The sequence below is a fragment of the Centrocercus urophasianus genome, unplaced genomic scaffold, assembly GCF_019232065.1.
Source record: "Centrocercus urophasianus isolate 14NV4802_14NV808 unplaced genomic scaffold, USGS_Curo_1.0 seq_57, whole genome shotgun sequence".
Lineage (NCBI taxonomy): Eukaryota > Metazoa > Chordata > Aves > Galliformes > Phasianidae > Centrocercus > Centrocercus urophasianus.
The window spans coordinates 321,512-338,316 of record NW_024885166.1 but is presented as its reverse complement, the minus strand read 5'-3'; the positions used below and the strand labels follow the sequence as shown (position 1 = coordinate 338,316).

General features: G+C 50.0%; 1 protein-coding gene across 1 annotated transcript in view; it reads left to right on the top strand.

Annotated features, from left to right (window-relative positions):
- TANC2 (tetratricopeptide repeat, ankyrin repeat and coiled-coil containing 2) overlaps positions 1-16,805 on the top strand; it is a 158,242-nt gene that overhangs the window by 55,819 nt on the left and 85,618 nt on the right. The window contains exon 6 of the mRNA XM_042836059.1: positions 9,565-9,675. Coding sequence (XP_042691993.1) covers positions 9,565-9,675 — 111 coding nt within the window. The remainder of the gene's footprint in view (positions 1-9,564; positions 9,676-16,805) is intronic.

Genomic DNA, 16,805 nt, shown 5'->3' with positions numbered 1-16,805 from the left:
TCCTCTTGCATACACTTGCATTGAAATTGTGGTAGGCTTTGCTTGGCCTCTTTTAGCTCTGCAGAAAATCGATGTAGAATAAGAGGGCTGAGTGCCTGGAGCTGGCATGGAAGCCATTAGGTGGCTTGTAGTGTAAGGGCAGGTTTTGCTGCTTTGGGTGTTTTTCTTTTGGTCGTTGCAATAGTTTTACATAACCCTGAGCTCATGGAAATGAGAAGGATTGCATGGACAAAACCTATAACGAATGTGCACTGAAAAGCTTTCCACTTTCTCAGCATTGCTGAAGTAGAACAGATCTACTGAGGAGCGGGCTGAAAAATAATCCACCAGGGATATCAAGGATGGTATTTTTGGTTTTAGAGCAACGGCATCATGATGAGGAGGTGTTTAATTGGAGGTGCTGGGAAGAACACCAGGTGCAGCAGTAACCATTTGCATGGTGTGGTTTGAGGAATGGCACCTGCTGCTGCACTGTGTGCAGGGTGCTGTGCTTGCTGTCATTCCTGGGTGTTTCGGTACCATTGTGGTTGCAGTGTGGTCACATTTTTCCTGTTGCTTTCTGTAGTTGTTGCTCTGGCAGCTCGGCATGGGTAGGGAAGGGCTGTGTTGGTGTTGGAGTGTGGGTGGGATGGAGGGCTGCTCCTGGCGAGCCCAGCCTGCTCCAGGGTGCCGTGTTTGTCAAGATGCATCATTCACTTTCTTTTAATTTTAATGAAAGAACTTTTAATTTTCCCTAATCCGTCGCCATCCATGGCAGTCTGGAGGCTTAGCACAGCCCGGCACCTTACATAATGTCAGAAGGGAGAATTGAATTGCATCTCAGAACGAGAGGCAGGAGGTGTGTGTGCAGTATCTGCCTGTGATTTCAGCCCCAGTGTTCTCATCCTGCCCCATATCCCAACCTGGGGTGGTACGTGCTGGCCTGGGGGCTCCTCTTTTGTCCATAGGAATCCATCCCTCATGTGCAGACTCATGGTTTGCTGTGGCAGGGGCTCTGTTAGGTGGGAGCCAGCTGGGTGTGCATAGCTGGAATGGGCACAGGAACACATTGCATGTGAAGGGACTGCTGAAAGCCACAAAGCAGCGTTAGCTCACCTTTCCAAGCCAAGAGCCAGGTTCTGCCTGCTTATCATGTGCAACCATCTCCTGTGTTAGCAGGGCAGAAGTCACAGTGTGCACACAGCCCAGCCCCTGTGCCAGGGCCTTCCTGGTTCATAGAATCATAGAATGATAGAATGGCCTGGGTTGAAATGGACCACAGTGCTCATCTGGTTCCAACCCCCTGCTGTGTGCAGGTTGCCAACCAGCAGCCCAGGCTGCCCAGAGCCACATCCAGCCTGGCCTTGAATGCCTGCAGGGATGGGGCATCCACAGCCTCCTTGGGCAACCTGTTCCAGTGCCTCACCACCCTCTGGGTCAAAAACTTCCACCTTATATCCAACCTCAAGTCTTCCTTTCCTGGCTGAGGGATGTGTGCAGTGTGTGGGTAACACCATTGCTGTGCTGGGGAAGGTGCTGGTGGCTTTTGGTTCTGGGTGATTTGTGTATGGCTGAACTGAGGGGGAAGGCTGTGCAGTAACATTTAATGCATCCATTGCCCTGAGCTGCCCTGCCTGCTCCTGAGCTCAGAGCCAGAAGCCTGTCCTCATCTCACACTGGCGCTGCACAAAATGGAGCATCTGTCATCGCTGTGCTTCTACGGGTGGGAATTTCCAGGCATAGCAATGAGGTTCCTCAGGCTGGAGGAGGTGCTGTGGGGAGTGAGGATGTGGGATTAGATTGGAGGAAGTGCTGTGGGCTTGGACCAGGCCACCTGCTCCGGCCAGGAGAGCCACCAACCTTCAGGTTTGCTACTCACCCAGGCTGCCCAAAACCCCATCCAGCCTGATCCTGAACACCTCCAGGGATGGAGCATCCACAGCCCAGCTCCCTCAGCCTGTCCTCGTAGAGGAGGTGCTCCAGCCCTCTGCTCATCTTTGTGGCCCTCCTCTGGACCTTCTCTATCAGCTCTACATCCCTCCTGTATTGGCATCCCCCCCCCATATCTGCACACCACTGTGCCGTAAACCTTTGGCAAATGGTCTGTGTACCTCAGAATAGGAAATAGTGTAATCCGTCCCTCTCCTGTGCACTCAGCCAAGAAATAGCACCGTGCTTGTTACCAGGATGCAGCTCGTGATGAGTTTCTCCAAGCAGATGATGTGTGTGCCTGCGTTCTGAAACCAGCTGCTTTCTTATTTCGGCGTCGGTTTTTTCAGTAATCCAAAGAAGCAGCCTTAAAATATCAGCTCATTGCACTGTGAAATGGAATGGGAAAACAAATTGACTCCCACTAATTGGACATCATATTTTGACCAGATTGGGGGAAAGGAGGGATCCTGATTTCATAGAGTTGTAGAACAGGTGGAATGGGCTTTCAAGGGTCCTCTGGTGCAGCTGCCCTGCACTGAGCAGGGATGCCCACAGCTCTGAGCCCCCCCAGCCTCACCTTGGGGTCTGCCTGGATCCCCCCCCACCTCTCTGGTCAAGATTCCCAGCATTGACTCAGTTATATACCTTTATTAAACCAGATGTTTAGGTTCCCAAAAGGTGCTGTGTTGTAACCAAGTGCTGCTTGACACAGGTTGGGGATGTCTGCTGTAGAAATCCTCGTGTCCCTTGGGATTCATGGGGTCTGCTCTGTGTCCCTCCCCATATAGAGGGGGCAGGGTGCCTGATATCCCTGCAGCCCACTGATGGCACAAAGAGGGCCATGCAGCCATTAAGTTTGGAGAAGACCTGTGAGATCATCCATCCTGCCAGCCCATCCCTGCCGTGCCCACCCTCCTCCATCCTCCCAATCTGAGCTCTAGAATCGTGTTCCCAACTCAGCCAGGTTGTTGGGGCAGAGGCGTGGAAGTGGGATGGGAATTTGGGGACGGATTAAAGCATCCTACAAAGCTCTCCTTGGCACAGCAGCAGGGATGCAGCTCGGTGCCCACTGGGGCTGCTCCGGAGCAGGCAGGTTCCGGCCACCCACATCACACGCAGGCAGGTTGCATAAGGGGATGAGGATGACTCCACGTTGTCTTCTAGTAAAGGGGATTGCTTTGCAGCGCATATGGACTTGCTGTTGTCTTGTACCATATCTGTTAGAAGGCATTTGTGTGTGTATAAATAGGTTGCTGTGATGAAATATGCTTGCTGATGGCCAGGTACCCAGCTCTGCTATGCAGTAACCACCTAAACATTGCATATTTGATTTATTTATCATAGAATCATGGAAAGGTTTGGGTTAGAAGGGACCTTTAAGGTCATCTCATTCCAATTCCTCTGCTATAGGCAGGGACACATTTATGTGCCCATGTTTAAAGTACTGCTTTCGTGGTTGCATCAAGCATGCTTAGCTTGCAGTGTGGCTGTTGCCTTCAAGAGGAAATAAGGAACCTGTTCCTTCTCCAAATCCCCACCTGTAGGTGATTTATAATGGGCAATTCTGTGTGTTCTGCTGGCTCAGTGGGAGCACAAGGCATTGCTGTGGGTGACACCAGGATGCTGCACTGTGCACAAAGAGCAGCAGGAGTGCAGGAGCTGCTGCTTTCGTGGGCTTCTGGTGTTGGCTCAGAATCCTGGGAGCTTCTGCATTGGATTTTGCTCTCTTTTATGTGTTGGTAAACACCAAGGTGAGGAGCTTCGTTCTGGGGAGTAGAGCAATCCCTGTAGCTGCTGCCAACAAAGAAATGGGGATCCAAAACAGTTTGCTATCAGCTGCACAGCTGTGTGTGCAAGCTGCTGTAATGAAAGGCCTGCCTTTGTCACCCAAACCAACTGCCTTAGTTTTAGCACAGCAAACATTCGAATGACTGGCACATCCATAAATTTAAATCACTTCACCTGTTGCATATTTTCACTGCATTGTAATAATTTCTGTCAGCCCATCCACTGTGCAGTCCTGTTTGCTGAGCAGCTCTGTGAGGGTGGATGCTGACAGGACAAGGGGGAATGGTTTTAAAATGAGACAGGGGAGGTTTAGGTTGGATATGAGGAGGAAGTTTTTGACCCAGAGGGTGGTGAGGCACTGGCACAGGTTGCCCAAGGAGGCTGTGGATGCCCCATCCCTGCAGGCATTCAAGGCCAGGCTGGATGTGGCTCTGGGCAGCCTGGGCTGCTGGTTGGTAACCTGCACACAGCAGGGTGATGGAACCAGATGAGCACTGTGGTCCTTTTCAATCCAGGCCATTCTGTCCTTCTGTGATGCAGCACAACACTGACTTGCCAGATCCTGTATTCATGTCAGCAGTTGTCGGTGTAAATGGAAATGGAAAGAAGAGCTGTGCAAAAAACCAGAGGATCTCACAGTCTGTGCAGCTCGCTTTGCTGTTAGGAGCAGTTGTGCTGCATGTGCATCTTTCTTTGGGAGAAATCACCAATGAAATGTTCAGCATTGTTTTCCTGCAGTGCCCTGAGGTGAGTGAAGCTGTGTTCAGTGCTCCATTCGCTTCCCACGGCCCAACCTGATCAATGTGTGAGATGGAAACCCCAAATGCTAAAGCAGAAGTGCATTGCTGGGGCAGTGCAGTGATACCCAGCCTTGGAAGGAGGAAGGGAATCTGTTTGGAGCACGTTCACGTCCCAAGGAAAGCTGGGAATTAGTTTTTCCTTTCTTTGTTCCTCCTCAGCTCTGTCCTACAGCCGCTTCCTACAGAGAAGAGGAAAGCGTGTTTCCTTCGGTTTCTGTTTGCTCCTGATTTCTCCTGTGGAAACCGATCTGGAAATCCAAGCACTGTGCATCCACAGCTCAGTCTTTAGCTCGGGGTAACGGGCACACGGCCTTCCTCCAAGCAGCAATTTAATGGCATTACCCTTCATTTGATCACAGGGACCAAATGCTTCGCTTCTTTCTTTGGAACAAACTCCCTTTGCTGTGTATCCAGGTCACCTTGGACAGCTGTGCTCATTTTTGGCCCCCGAGCTGCTGAGAGCTGCCAGGGGCTGAACGGCAGCACCACATCTCAGTGAGCGCTGTGCTCTCATCTGGTTTAAATCTAACTTTTAATGAAGCAAAACTGTCAGGAAAGGGGAGGAGGGAGGTGAGGAACGTTTCTGCAGCAGCGCCGCTCCCGTTTCTGCCATTCAGAGGATTCGGTGGGTTTTTGAGCAGAACGCATGTGGGCTGAAAATGCTGACGGCGTGATCGCATCCCGGAGTCCCAGGTCTTCATCCATTGTTTCTGTAGTTTAACAGGAATTAGAAACAGCACCGAATATATAGGGATGGCTGCAGGCCTCCGTTTGGGAAGCTGAAGTGAGCGCTGCCGGCTTCTGCCTCATCTTTCCTCTTCCCTCTGAGTGCCGCAGGGAACACGCATGGAATTTGTACTCAGAGCTGATTCATAAGATACTGAGAAGGGGAATTTTAGATGGGAAATGACGTGGAGAACTGCTGCTGTGACACAGCTGTGAGCCTCAGAACCCGACCTCCTGGTTTTGGATGGGAAGATGAAAGCGCCATCCGCTCCTCCTGCGCTGTTGGTGCATGAGATGCTGCTCCTCAAATCTGTTTCCCCTGTGGAGATAAAGACTTTTTTTGGTAGTCCACGTTGGAAATAAATTTATCAACAGGGAAAGAAGGATCCTTTCATAGAATCATGGCATCTTTTGAGTTGGAAGGGACCTTTACAGGTCATCTTGTCTCACTCCTCTGCATTGAACAGGGACATCTACAGCTCCATCAGGTGCTCAGAGCCTGGTCCAGCCTGACCTTCTTCCCTTCCTCTGTCCTCCCTTCCCCTTCTTGTTTTCCTTCCCTCTTCCCTCTCCTCTCCATAAAACAGAAGGATGTTACCCTGTAATTTCATTATTTTAAGTTAGACTTTTTAAAACCTGGCTGATCTCTAAGTTCCCCCTCTGCAGTGCTGGTTACTGCTGGCTGCTTTATTCGTGCCACAGCAGAAGGAACCACACGCTGCCTGCTTTCCCCTTCCTGTGATTCGTCCATCAGCAGAACCAGGAGCTGTGTGGGAGCAGTCCAGGAATGCACCTTGTTGAAGTTTCCTCTCCAGAGGGCTGCTCTGCCTATGCCCATCACGGCCTCCTTTGGGCAGGTTGTTTTTGGAGAGAGCCTGTGCATTTGAGGGATTGCTTTCCACCAGATGTGATGTATGGGATAATACAGCTCTGCCATACCCACGTGCAAAACTCAGCTCCTCTTCATCTGCACTGGAAGCAGGGGATTGCAGCTCCCTGCTCGTGGTGATCCTTCACTGTCCCTCACCTGTGCTGGAAGCAGCGTGCTGCTATGGGGTTTATACATAGAGGTGTGCAAACCGTAATCAGAGTGCAGAGTTAATTAGTGCAGATCCACTGAAACCCGCAGCGCTTTGTTCCATCGGGTCTTGCGGTGCTCAGAGCTCTTTTCTATGTGAATTGTTCCTGTCAGAGCAAAACTAAGCTTAGTCAGTGGAGCCTTTTGGTGATCCATGGTAATTTCCTTTTCCCAGTGCCTTTCCATTTAAAGAAAACTTTTTTCTTTTTTTTAATTAGAATGCTAACTCATCTATACATTACATGGCAGAGAGAATGCAGGAGAATTAGGGTGCTCAGCAAGCTGAAGCAGAGCACAGTGCTAATGGAGATGGAATGATTATTCGGAAGGAATACAGGCGTGCTGGTTTTGTTCTGTTTTTATTTGGTAGCTTCATTCCAGGTCTCTGCTTTTGTCCTAAGTTCATCTTTGGTTTCATGTGCTGTTCAGTTCACACTTGCTGTTCTGGACACTGGTCGTGGGTGATGTTGTGACGTTTGGTGGCTTTGTGAATATTGGGGAGAATTGCTGTGCCAAGAGGAAGAAGCTGGAAATCAGTGCCCTGGTGGAAGGCAGCCCACTGCTGCACAAAGTTCATCAGTAAGGCAGCTTATTAAGCTTGCAACTGCTGACACTGTGATGGTTTTGCATCATGTGGTGGATTCCTGTCCTGGAATGGCCATCGCTTCCCTTGAAGAGGAAAAACTCCTCTCAAAGTCAAGCAAGATTTTGTTTGCACCGAGGGAAGGGTTTGAGGTTTTGTTCTGGTATATTGCTTTGAATAACTTCTCTTGCTCTTCTCATGGAGGTTCTGCAGCAGCAGCGAGGCTGTTCCTGTATGATGCAATGCTGTGTGTGCCATTGGGTCCTTGGGAACAGGGCTGTCCTGCAGAGCGCACATGCAGTGTTGGCTGGATGTTGTCTGCCTTGACTTCAGCAAGGCTTTTGGTACCATATCCCAAGAAATCCTGGTAAGGAAGCTGTGGGGTAGATGAGAGGACAGAGAGGTGAGCTGAGAGCTGTCTGAGCTCAGAGGGCACATATCAGTACAGCTGGATGTGAGCTGCTGGAGAGGAGCTCTGCAGAGGAGGACCTGGGGGTCCTGGTGGGTGACAGGTTGTCCAGAGCCAGCAGTGTGTCCTGGTGGCCAAGAAGGCCAATGGGATCCTGGGGTGCATGAAAGGGAGTGTGGGCAGCAGGGCAATGGAGGTGATCCTCCCCTGTGCTCTGCCCTGGTCAGGCCTCATCTGGAGTACTGCATCCAGTTGTGGGTTCCCCAGTACAAAACAGACAGGGATCTCCTGGAGAAGACCAGCAGAGAGGGCACGAAGATGATGCAGGGCCTGGAGCATCTCCTTTGAGGAAAGGCTGAGCGACCTGGGGCTGTTCAGGCATGAGAAAAGAAGACTGAGAAGGAATCTTAAGAAATGTTTACAAATATCTTATGTGTGAGAGTCGAAGGGACATGGCCAACCTCTTCTTAGCAGTCTGTGGGGACAAAACAAGGGGAAATGGCCACAAACTGGAGCATAGGAAGTTCTGTAACAATGTGCAGAAGAACTTCTTCACAGTGAGGGTGATGGAGCAGTGGGATGGGCTGCCCAGGGAGCTGCTGGGGTCTCCTTCTCTGGAAATATTCCAGACCTGTCTGGATGCCAACTTGTGCAGCCTGCTGCAGGGAGCTGCTTGGGCAGGGGGTTGGATTCACTGAGCTCAGGAGGTTCCTTCCAACCCCTGCAGTTCTGTGATTCTGAAGGATCAGCCCCAGCAGGTGGAGGTGTGGAATGGTGCAGATCACTTCTCTGTGCTTTGTTCAGGGTTTTGCTGCATCGCGAGCACTGATGGTGTGATTCTGGTTTTGCTGTGCTCATGGGGGGTGTTCAGGATGTCAGCAGGCTTTTCGGTTTTGTACCTCAGCTGTAGCACAGAACCTTCAGTGCCAGCCCAGCTGTGGTTATTAACATCTCCGACCGTGAGAAGAGCTGCTTTTCATTGCTTGGTTGGCACAGCACAGGTCTGTGGCTCTGATGTGAGCCTGGAACAATGAAATAGGGACGTGCTATTCCAGTTACAAGGATGACTGCTAGTGAGGCTGCAGTGAGGCAGCTGGACCAAACCCCATTGGCAGAGCTGCAGCTTCACGTGAAATATTAGCAGCTGGCTCTGAGCAGGATGGTGGTTCCCAACACCTTTCTGACCCAGGTAGCAATCCCTCTGAAACCATTGCATTTATATGGCACCTGGCTGTTAGCTTGTAGCACGGGAGGTGCATGAGAGCAAAGCCCATCCCGAGGTTCAGCCCCATTTTTGGTGTTCAAGGCAGGAGGACTGTGATGTGAGTGGTGCACAGGAGGGCTGCCAGGCTGAGCAGTGCAGGCAGGAGTTGGGAGAGCAGCTTTTCAAGTTGGCCTTTCACTTCAATGGGCAGTGAGTGCAGCTGGGAAGCGCATCGCCGTCACCTGCACACAGCTTACAGCCCAGCTTATTTCTCCGGTCTGGCAGAAATACCCATTGAAAAACGTGGTGCTGAAGATGTTTTAGAAATCATTGCTTCACTACCAGCAAAAGGGGCACAGCACTTTGTCACTGCATTTCAGAGCTCAGTTCAATCCAGTGCTGTTTTTGTGTGATGCCGGTGCTGTTTTGCTCTGGGGCACTTTGACTTTCCCAGCTCTTCCTTTCATTCCTTTGAATCGTTTCTGGATTTGCAAGGATGGAAGTGAAGCACTCGGGTTCTCTCCTTCTGGGCAGCGTTGGTTTCCATCTGATCATCCACAGGGAGTGCAGCACCTGTGGGATCAGACATTTGCAGTGCTTCAAAATGGGTTTCTTTTCATTGCTCTGCAGAGGAAGCAATCACTGAATACAGAATTTGTGTATTCATTTCAGTGTTTTGGAGTTCAATACCTGAAACCCCAGCAGGCTCTGCATCCCTCTATGCCATCTTAGTCCTTTACATGGCAGAGTGCAGTCCTGTTTGCTTCCTATAAAAGATGGGTTAAAGTGGGAAGGAAACAGGGAAGTGCTTGGGAGCATGAGGAGCTGCTGCAGCCCTGCATACTCTGAAGGCTGCAGCCTGCAAGTTTGAATCAGAGCCATCTCCTAAAGAATGCAGATAATGCTTTTTTTTTTTCTTTTTTTTCAGCAAAAAAGGAAAAAAAAAAAGGGGGGTGGGGGGGTAACCTGATCTGAGTCTGACAGTGTCATTAAGTGCTTCCATCTGTTGCTCGCTGTTTCCCTTATTCATGAGCCCTCTCTCTCTCTCCCCCTCCTTCTCCTTAGCCCCTCTGAGGAAAGCAAAGTTTGTTGAGAGCCCTCGCATCCCCGAGTCTGAGCTTGGCTCACCAACACTCTCTTCAGCACAGAAACTGGACGTGGATGCATACTGCCCTGGTAAGCTGCATGCAGAGGTGCTGCATTTGGAGAGGGACTGCAGCTCCGGCCAGAAGGAGCGCTGCATGTAGTGCAGCTCTGTTTGATGGTGCTGGCTGGGAGCTGCACAGCCCCGTTGCATTGAGCAGCTCCATGCATTCGTTTCTCACTGCTGCCCATTCACACCTGCTGCTTGCTGTGTGCTGCAGGTGAGAGCTGCACGGCTGCCCCCCCCCTGGGGCAACGTAGGAGACGGGGAATATGGATTACAGGAGGTGAAAGTGATCCAGTTTGCTTGAAATTCCATTTTTCATGCTGGCTCTTGGAAGGGCTGGAATGAGAACACGTTTCACAGCTATCATTGCACAGTGTTGTGTGGTCTCGTTGAGCTTACACCCAAAAACATTGCAGATGGTGAGAGCCTATGGGGTGTTCGTGGCCGGGGGAGCTGTGTGAGCAGTGCTTGAGGTGCAGGCTTTCTTCAGTGTGCTTTCTTTGAGACTGGCTTCTTAGATAAAAAAGCAATCTCTGTGCTTGGAAGTGCCTCCTCCAGGCCGGAGCTGCTGTTAAAAGGGCTCTTCCTTTGTCAAGGATCATGAAATACTTAAAATTTTGCCATCGCAGCCCTTTCTTCTTCCAACTGAATTCCTTCTACTCCTGTGTTTGTAACTGTAGTAATTATAACTTGTTATGATTGGACCTGCAGAGAATTAGAGTTGTAAATGTGGCTTAAAAGCAGAAATCCTGCATTCCTCACTCATGGCATCTCTCCCAGGTGTGTTTCGTCCTTCTGCCCCAGCTCCATGTGCCCGTGGTTTGGGGGTGGGCATCCTCCTATCTGTCACACACACAGCCCTGGGTGCTGATGGTGGCATTTCGTATTGTATCTCTTTTTTTCGCCTTTTGATCTCCTTCACTCACTGCCAGGGGAGTGACGTTAAAGGGGATGTGGGATTTCCTCGTGCTTTGAGATGTCACTGAAGAAACATGATGGAAAAAAAGAAGGGAGAGGAAGAGAGTGAGTTGCCATAGGGCGTGCTGCTGGGCAGGGCTTATGTGATGGCATGGCTGACACTGGGAGGGAACATTCCTGGCAACCCTGGGGGAATGGTGAAAGGAATCATCTGGGGAAGGATTTCTGGAGTTGTTCCTGGAGAAAAGGTTTGCAGTGCACAGGGATCCTCCTGTAGTCATAGACTCATAGAGTCATTACTTTGGGAAAGGCCAAGACCGGGTTGGATGGGGCCCTGAGCAACCAGATCCAGACCCAGATCTGTAGGTTGGTGGCCCTGTGTGGCAGGGTGCTGGGACCTGGTGATCCTTGGGGTCCCTTCCAACCCAAGCCAGTGTATGAGGACCATTAGGACCACCAAATCCAGCCATTGACCCATCACCACCATGCCCACCAGCCTTGTGTGAGGAGAAGGGGGAGAACAGAGATCTGGACAACGTGTGAAGGATGGCTGCCTCTGAATGTAGGTGATGTCCAGCTGCAGTGGGAGGGTGGAGGAAAGGGCCTCAATTTCATCTGGGACTGTGGCAAAGCCAGCAGGCAGCACCCAGCTTTGGTTCTCCAAGCAATTCCAGCTCCTTTCCTTATATCTGGTCTTGCTTTGTCCTGCTCTGTGGTGCGTGCATTCTGCAGGGGTGTTCGTGGTGTCAACCTGAGCATCTCCAGGAACGGGATCAGGAGGAGCAAGGCTCAGAGTTGAAGGAAATAAAAAAGGTTGGAGGTGTGCAGGAGCTGAGTGGGGGGTGGAGGGGTTTGCAAAATGATCCCTGACAAGTAATGTCATTAATTGCACACTTAAAGGCAGTTTAAAGCACTCAATAGAGATGAGGAGAGAACATTTTCTGCTCTCCTTATAGGAATGATTGCTTCAGCTCGAGGTGCCCGAAGATGAAGTTTTGCTCAATGCTGTCTGTGTTAAGGCTGAGGATGATTTCAGCAGGGAAGGGTTCCTTTGCTGTGCTGCGGTGTGAATTGGTGCCTGCAATAATGCAGGCTCACTGCTGGAAATGTGGAAGGAGCAGAAGGGGCTGGATGGCATCAGAGGAAGCTGCTGATGGGGAGGGCATAGCTGAGATTGGAAACTGTTCTGCTCATCGTTAGGCTCTGTGCTGCTGGTCGTGCTGAGTTCTGGAGGGTGAATTTCGCTTCAGGTGAAAGCAGCCATTGCCCCACGTCCTGCAGTGGTTTCGTTTCAGGTGGCAGAAAGGTTCTGTGGCTTCAAAAAAGACATTTCTCAGTGCTATTTGTGTACATGTTCCTGTGACTGCACGGCCATTAGAGGTAACCCTGCCCTTCTGGGCATCCAGGTGGTGAAGGAGCTGCTGCCTCCTGGCTTGGTGCTGCTGCTCTTTGTCCTCCTCTTGTTTAAGCCTGGCATCTCAGTTTGATCGCTTAAGTGCTGCAGGGCTGTGCTGAAAGTGCTCTGAGACAGATGGATGGTACTTTCAGGGAATGGCCTTTCCTCTTAGATCTGAGGCAGTGGTTGCATTTTGTGTGATTTATTGCCTTGTCATTGAGCTTCAAAGGCCAAACATGTTCTGACTTCACCTTTTAATGGGATTAAATCCTTCTGCAGAAGAAGCAGTTGGTGACTGTCTGCTTGTCTGGGGTGTCTCCTTCCGTTCCATGAAGTGGGGCCCCCTCACAGTGCCATGGACAGTGAGGGCTGACCTGGGGGCTTCTCAATGCCATGTTGTTCATGGCCATCCCGTTACTCCTTTCTCTTTTGCACCACACAGGCTGACACCTGCTTCCTTTTGCTTCTTTCTTTTCATCGTGTAAAAGTGTGGGGTTTTTCACTTTACACACACACGAGCTTCTGTCAAACACCAACAGGGCACCTCTTCTGCAGGAGTCAGAGCTGCACTTGGAGGTTTCCTGATGAAAGCATAGGAAATAAGTGAAACAAAAAGCTCCAAACGAAACATCAGACAGCAGGATGTGTGTCCAACCCGTCACATCAGATGGTGATGGACTGGGAGGAAGGCTGGGAATGATCAAACCGACCGTGGCCTGACAAATGCTGTTACTGGGAGCCCTGCATCTGGCCCAGCGTTCTCCAGCCCACTGACCTGGAGGGAATGGGAAATCATTGCAATCAGCCCTAATTGCAGCAATTGTGGCCATTCCCTGCCTGGTTGCTATGGGAGCCATTGATGTCTTTCAGGCTCCTCTTGGGAGGACAGCACTGTTTTCTGTTGTGCTTTGAGGTAGGAAGAAACTCAAAGTAAACCAGGCTGAGATTCTGCCATCAGGACATGCGTAGAGGTCACAGAACCACTGCTGTTGGAGAAGGGCTTCAGGATCACCAGGTCCAACCATCAGCCCGTGGCCACTGTGTCCCTCCACAGAACCACAGAATCACAGAATGGCCAGGGTAGGAAGGGACCTCAAGGATCTGAAGCTCCAACCCCCTGCCACACGCAGGGCCACCAGCCTCCACATTTCACACCAGCCCAGGCTGCCCAGGGCCCCATCCAACCTGGCATTGAGCACCTCCAGGGATGGACGGGGCATCACAGCCTCTCTGGGCAGCTGTTCCAGCACCTCACTGTTCTCATAGCAAAGAACTTCCCCCTGACATCCAACCTCAATCTTCCCTCCCTCAACTTCAAACCATTTCCCCTTGTCCTGCAGTTATCTCCCCTTTCACAGAGTTGATTCCCCTCCTGTTTGTAGGCTCCCTTTAGGCACTGCAGGCTGCAATGAGGTCACCCCACAGCCTTCTTTTCTCCAGGCTGAACGAGCCCAGCCTGTCTTTGTAGGGAGGTGCTCCAGCCCTGATGTCCTCCAGCATCCCATAGGAGCATCATTTTGGGATCGGCTGCAGACTGCTCACCGCTGGGTGTCGATGGGCTTCTGTGGCAACTGAAGGTGCAAACAGGGGTTTATGGAATGAGCCTTTGTGTCAAAGTGCCTGAGGGCAGAGCTGGAAATAGCAGGGATTGCAGGTACTGCTGTTATGTGAGCTGAGATGACACGGTACTCTGGAAGCTTCCTGATGTGATCTACAAACCACTGGCTTTCCTTTGTAACCTAGGGATTGGTTTCCTCTCTCTGGAGAGCAAACAAAAAGACTTATGGTGGTGGTCCAGAAGTGAAGTGTAGGAGAGGTCCAGCTCCAAAGCACCACGTGGCTGCAGGACAGGAGCTGGGAGGTGCTTGTGGCACACTGCTGCTATTGGTTCTGAAACCATCAGTGATGAGCCCATCAGGATCAGTGCAAAGCCCTCTTTTTCACATCGGAGCCCATGTGATGCTCCGTGCCACACTTCCCTGCAAGCAGGCAGAACCAGGGGCCTTTGCTGTACTGTGTGCTCCGTTGTGGCCTTGCTGATGGGCACAGACGAGGTCACACTTCACCTTCAGAGTTCATGGTGGGAATATAAGGATGCTAAAGAAGAAAAAGGAAGGGGCAGTGATGTAGGTGGGGCTCTTGGTCATCACCTTGCCAATTAGTCATCCTTTTTTCCTCCCAACTTGGATATTTCATAGAACCCTAGAGTGCTTTGGGTCGGAAGGGACTTTAAGATCATCTCGTTCCAGCCCCCTGCTACAGGCAGGGCACCTCTCTCTACACCAGGTTGCACAAAGATGTATTTATTGCCAAAAACTTTACAATCTGGAGGAAGCAATCAATAATTCTGCTTTTGTTATGATTTTGGATGTGAGTTTTGGGGCAGTATTAGTTTTGCTGCAAGTTTCTATGGATGTAAGAAGTGAATGTTGGTTTTACCAGCTCTAAAGGTAAGTGTGTTTCTGGAGAGCTGCTCCATTCTTTTACAAGCTTGGTTCCCATGTCCTAATGGTTGAATCAATCCAATGGATGCTTTTTTTCCCCCTTAACCAAAATACACTTGAACTCCAGGGATGCTATGGAGAGCTTCTCATCAGTGAAAATATGTGGTGCTCTGAAAGCCGCTCTGCTGCTCTCTTACCAGTTGCCTTGACTGCCTACCACTGTTTAGGACTGCAAAACAAGGGCTTCTTTATTCTTTTCCAGTGGGAATATTGTTCCCAGTGCTGTAATTTGTTCTGATTGTCAGTATTGTGCCCATCCTGTCTGTTCCTTTCTCTTGGTCAGCACAGCTGCATGCTTACCCTGCAGACAGGAGATGGCTTTGTGGTGTCCAGTTCACAGGGCAGACGTTTAGATATCAATATCACTGATGGTGTGACTCTTCATCACTGGAAAAATAATGGCTTGGAACCCAAACATGACAGTGTTGGGCAGCTGCTGGCTGGAAAGGGCAGATAACTGACAGCCTTGCTGGGCAGCATCCGTGATACTGACGTATCTTCCAGAGGTCTGCAGCTTACTGCACGCTCCAAAATTGCTGTTTGGGCCTGAAATTGCAGCAGGTTTCCCAAGCTTACTGCTGGATTCTCTTCTCTGTTTCCCAACCCAAAGAGATGTGAGAAGTGAGGTTACCTCCCTGGCTCTCATCCTGCCGCCCGTCTGCTGACCTCACTGAATTACCTGGGTAAGGTTGCTGGTTTTGTGCTGCACAACCTGATTGTACTGTGAGGATGCTGTTGTCAGTTGGATTTGGCTTGTGGGAGGTCTTTGTTGGTGTGGCTTTACCTGCAGTGATGGCACAGCAATGCACGAGTGCTTCAAAGTGGTGCTGGGGACAATGGTTCCTCTCTGCTCTGTGGCAGGGGAGCACTCATCCCTGAGCCCATGCTCAGTTTGTGACAACTGTGGCCTTTTTTGATACGAGTTCAGGGATGGGTGCTTTGAGTGTCCTCATCTTTTCCCCATTCTCTTTTCTCTGGCATTTAAACAGGAGAGCAAATCCAAGAGAATCCATCCCCAAATACAAGTGCAAAGGATTTCTTCAAACCCAGAGCATGACATACATTGGATTAGATTTTCTGGTACTGTTGACGTTGCTTTTGCTGGCTCTGTGTGGCTCAGCTGGTTCCTGACTGACAAGTGACTTCCTTCTGGCAGTCTGATGCAGAGACAGCAGGAGGGGTTGCTGGAAAGCAGCTTTGGTTTGTGCTGCAAAGGAGAATTTCTCTTAAATTTCTCCATAGAACGAATGCTGTGCAACTCAGGCGAGGCTTGGAGCTGGTCTTGCAATGAGGGAGAAGAGCAGTTTGTTGGGGAAGCACCTGGATAAAGCAACATGGGGTGGCCTTGAGCCGCTGCTGGAGCTCCGTGGTGTTCATCCTCGGCATTCTGGCAGCTCGAGGTCTCAGCTTGGGAGTGACGTGGTTCCACAGGGCTGATTCCAGAGCAGTGCATCTGATGTAGCTTTCATCCCTCGCTGGAGAAGTTTTCTCTTGTTGATGCGAGCAAGAGAAAAGAAAAAGCCGTTCTGTTAATTCTGAGATGAGGGAGATGTGCAGGAATGGTCAAGGGCATTTTCCAAATATAGCTCGATATATCCAGAATAATTTAAAGCAGATGTACATAATAATGGGACGGATTCAGGTCACATGTAAAGAGGGACGTCTGGATAAAACCCTACAGTTATGTAATAGAAGATCAAAATAATAAATGGCACCGTTTATTCCAGTGCTGTACAGGGGCTCACTCTCTGCATGCAACTGCTCTGTTCTCTCACTGCTTGTTGAAGAAGTTCTGATTTATCAGACAAATCAGTTTTATATTCAGGCAAATTCTAGATTGGGCGCAACTGAGCAAACTGTTACCCACTTCTTGTAGTTTGACGCTCACTGGAATAGATTTCAGATGTAATTTCAGTTCCATTCAGGATCTGTTTTTGGAAGTGAGAATTTAACCATTACAGTAAAGATATTCCGTGGAGTAAAGCCACACTTGGTTTCTCACAGAGGTGCCACCCCGCGTTGCAGATCTGGAAGAGGAGGCAGTGGTAACCATCCAACAAGTCACAGGATTGCAAAATATGTCATAAAGAAACCTCATTCCATTTTAAGCAATTGCAGCTGAAATACGTGGCAGATTTCATTATAGGAATGGAAAGGATTGAAGGGAAGCAGTATTTTACAGTGATAACGTTCAAAACCAGACATTTGGAGTGCTTTGCTGAAAAGAGCAAAACTAATACACTGTGCTTAGGAAATTATAGATTTGATCTTTCAAGGAAATGTTATGAAGTTTATGAACTCCTCCTGGAGAAAAGAAAACAGAACTGCAAACCCCAGT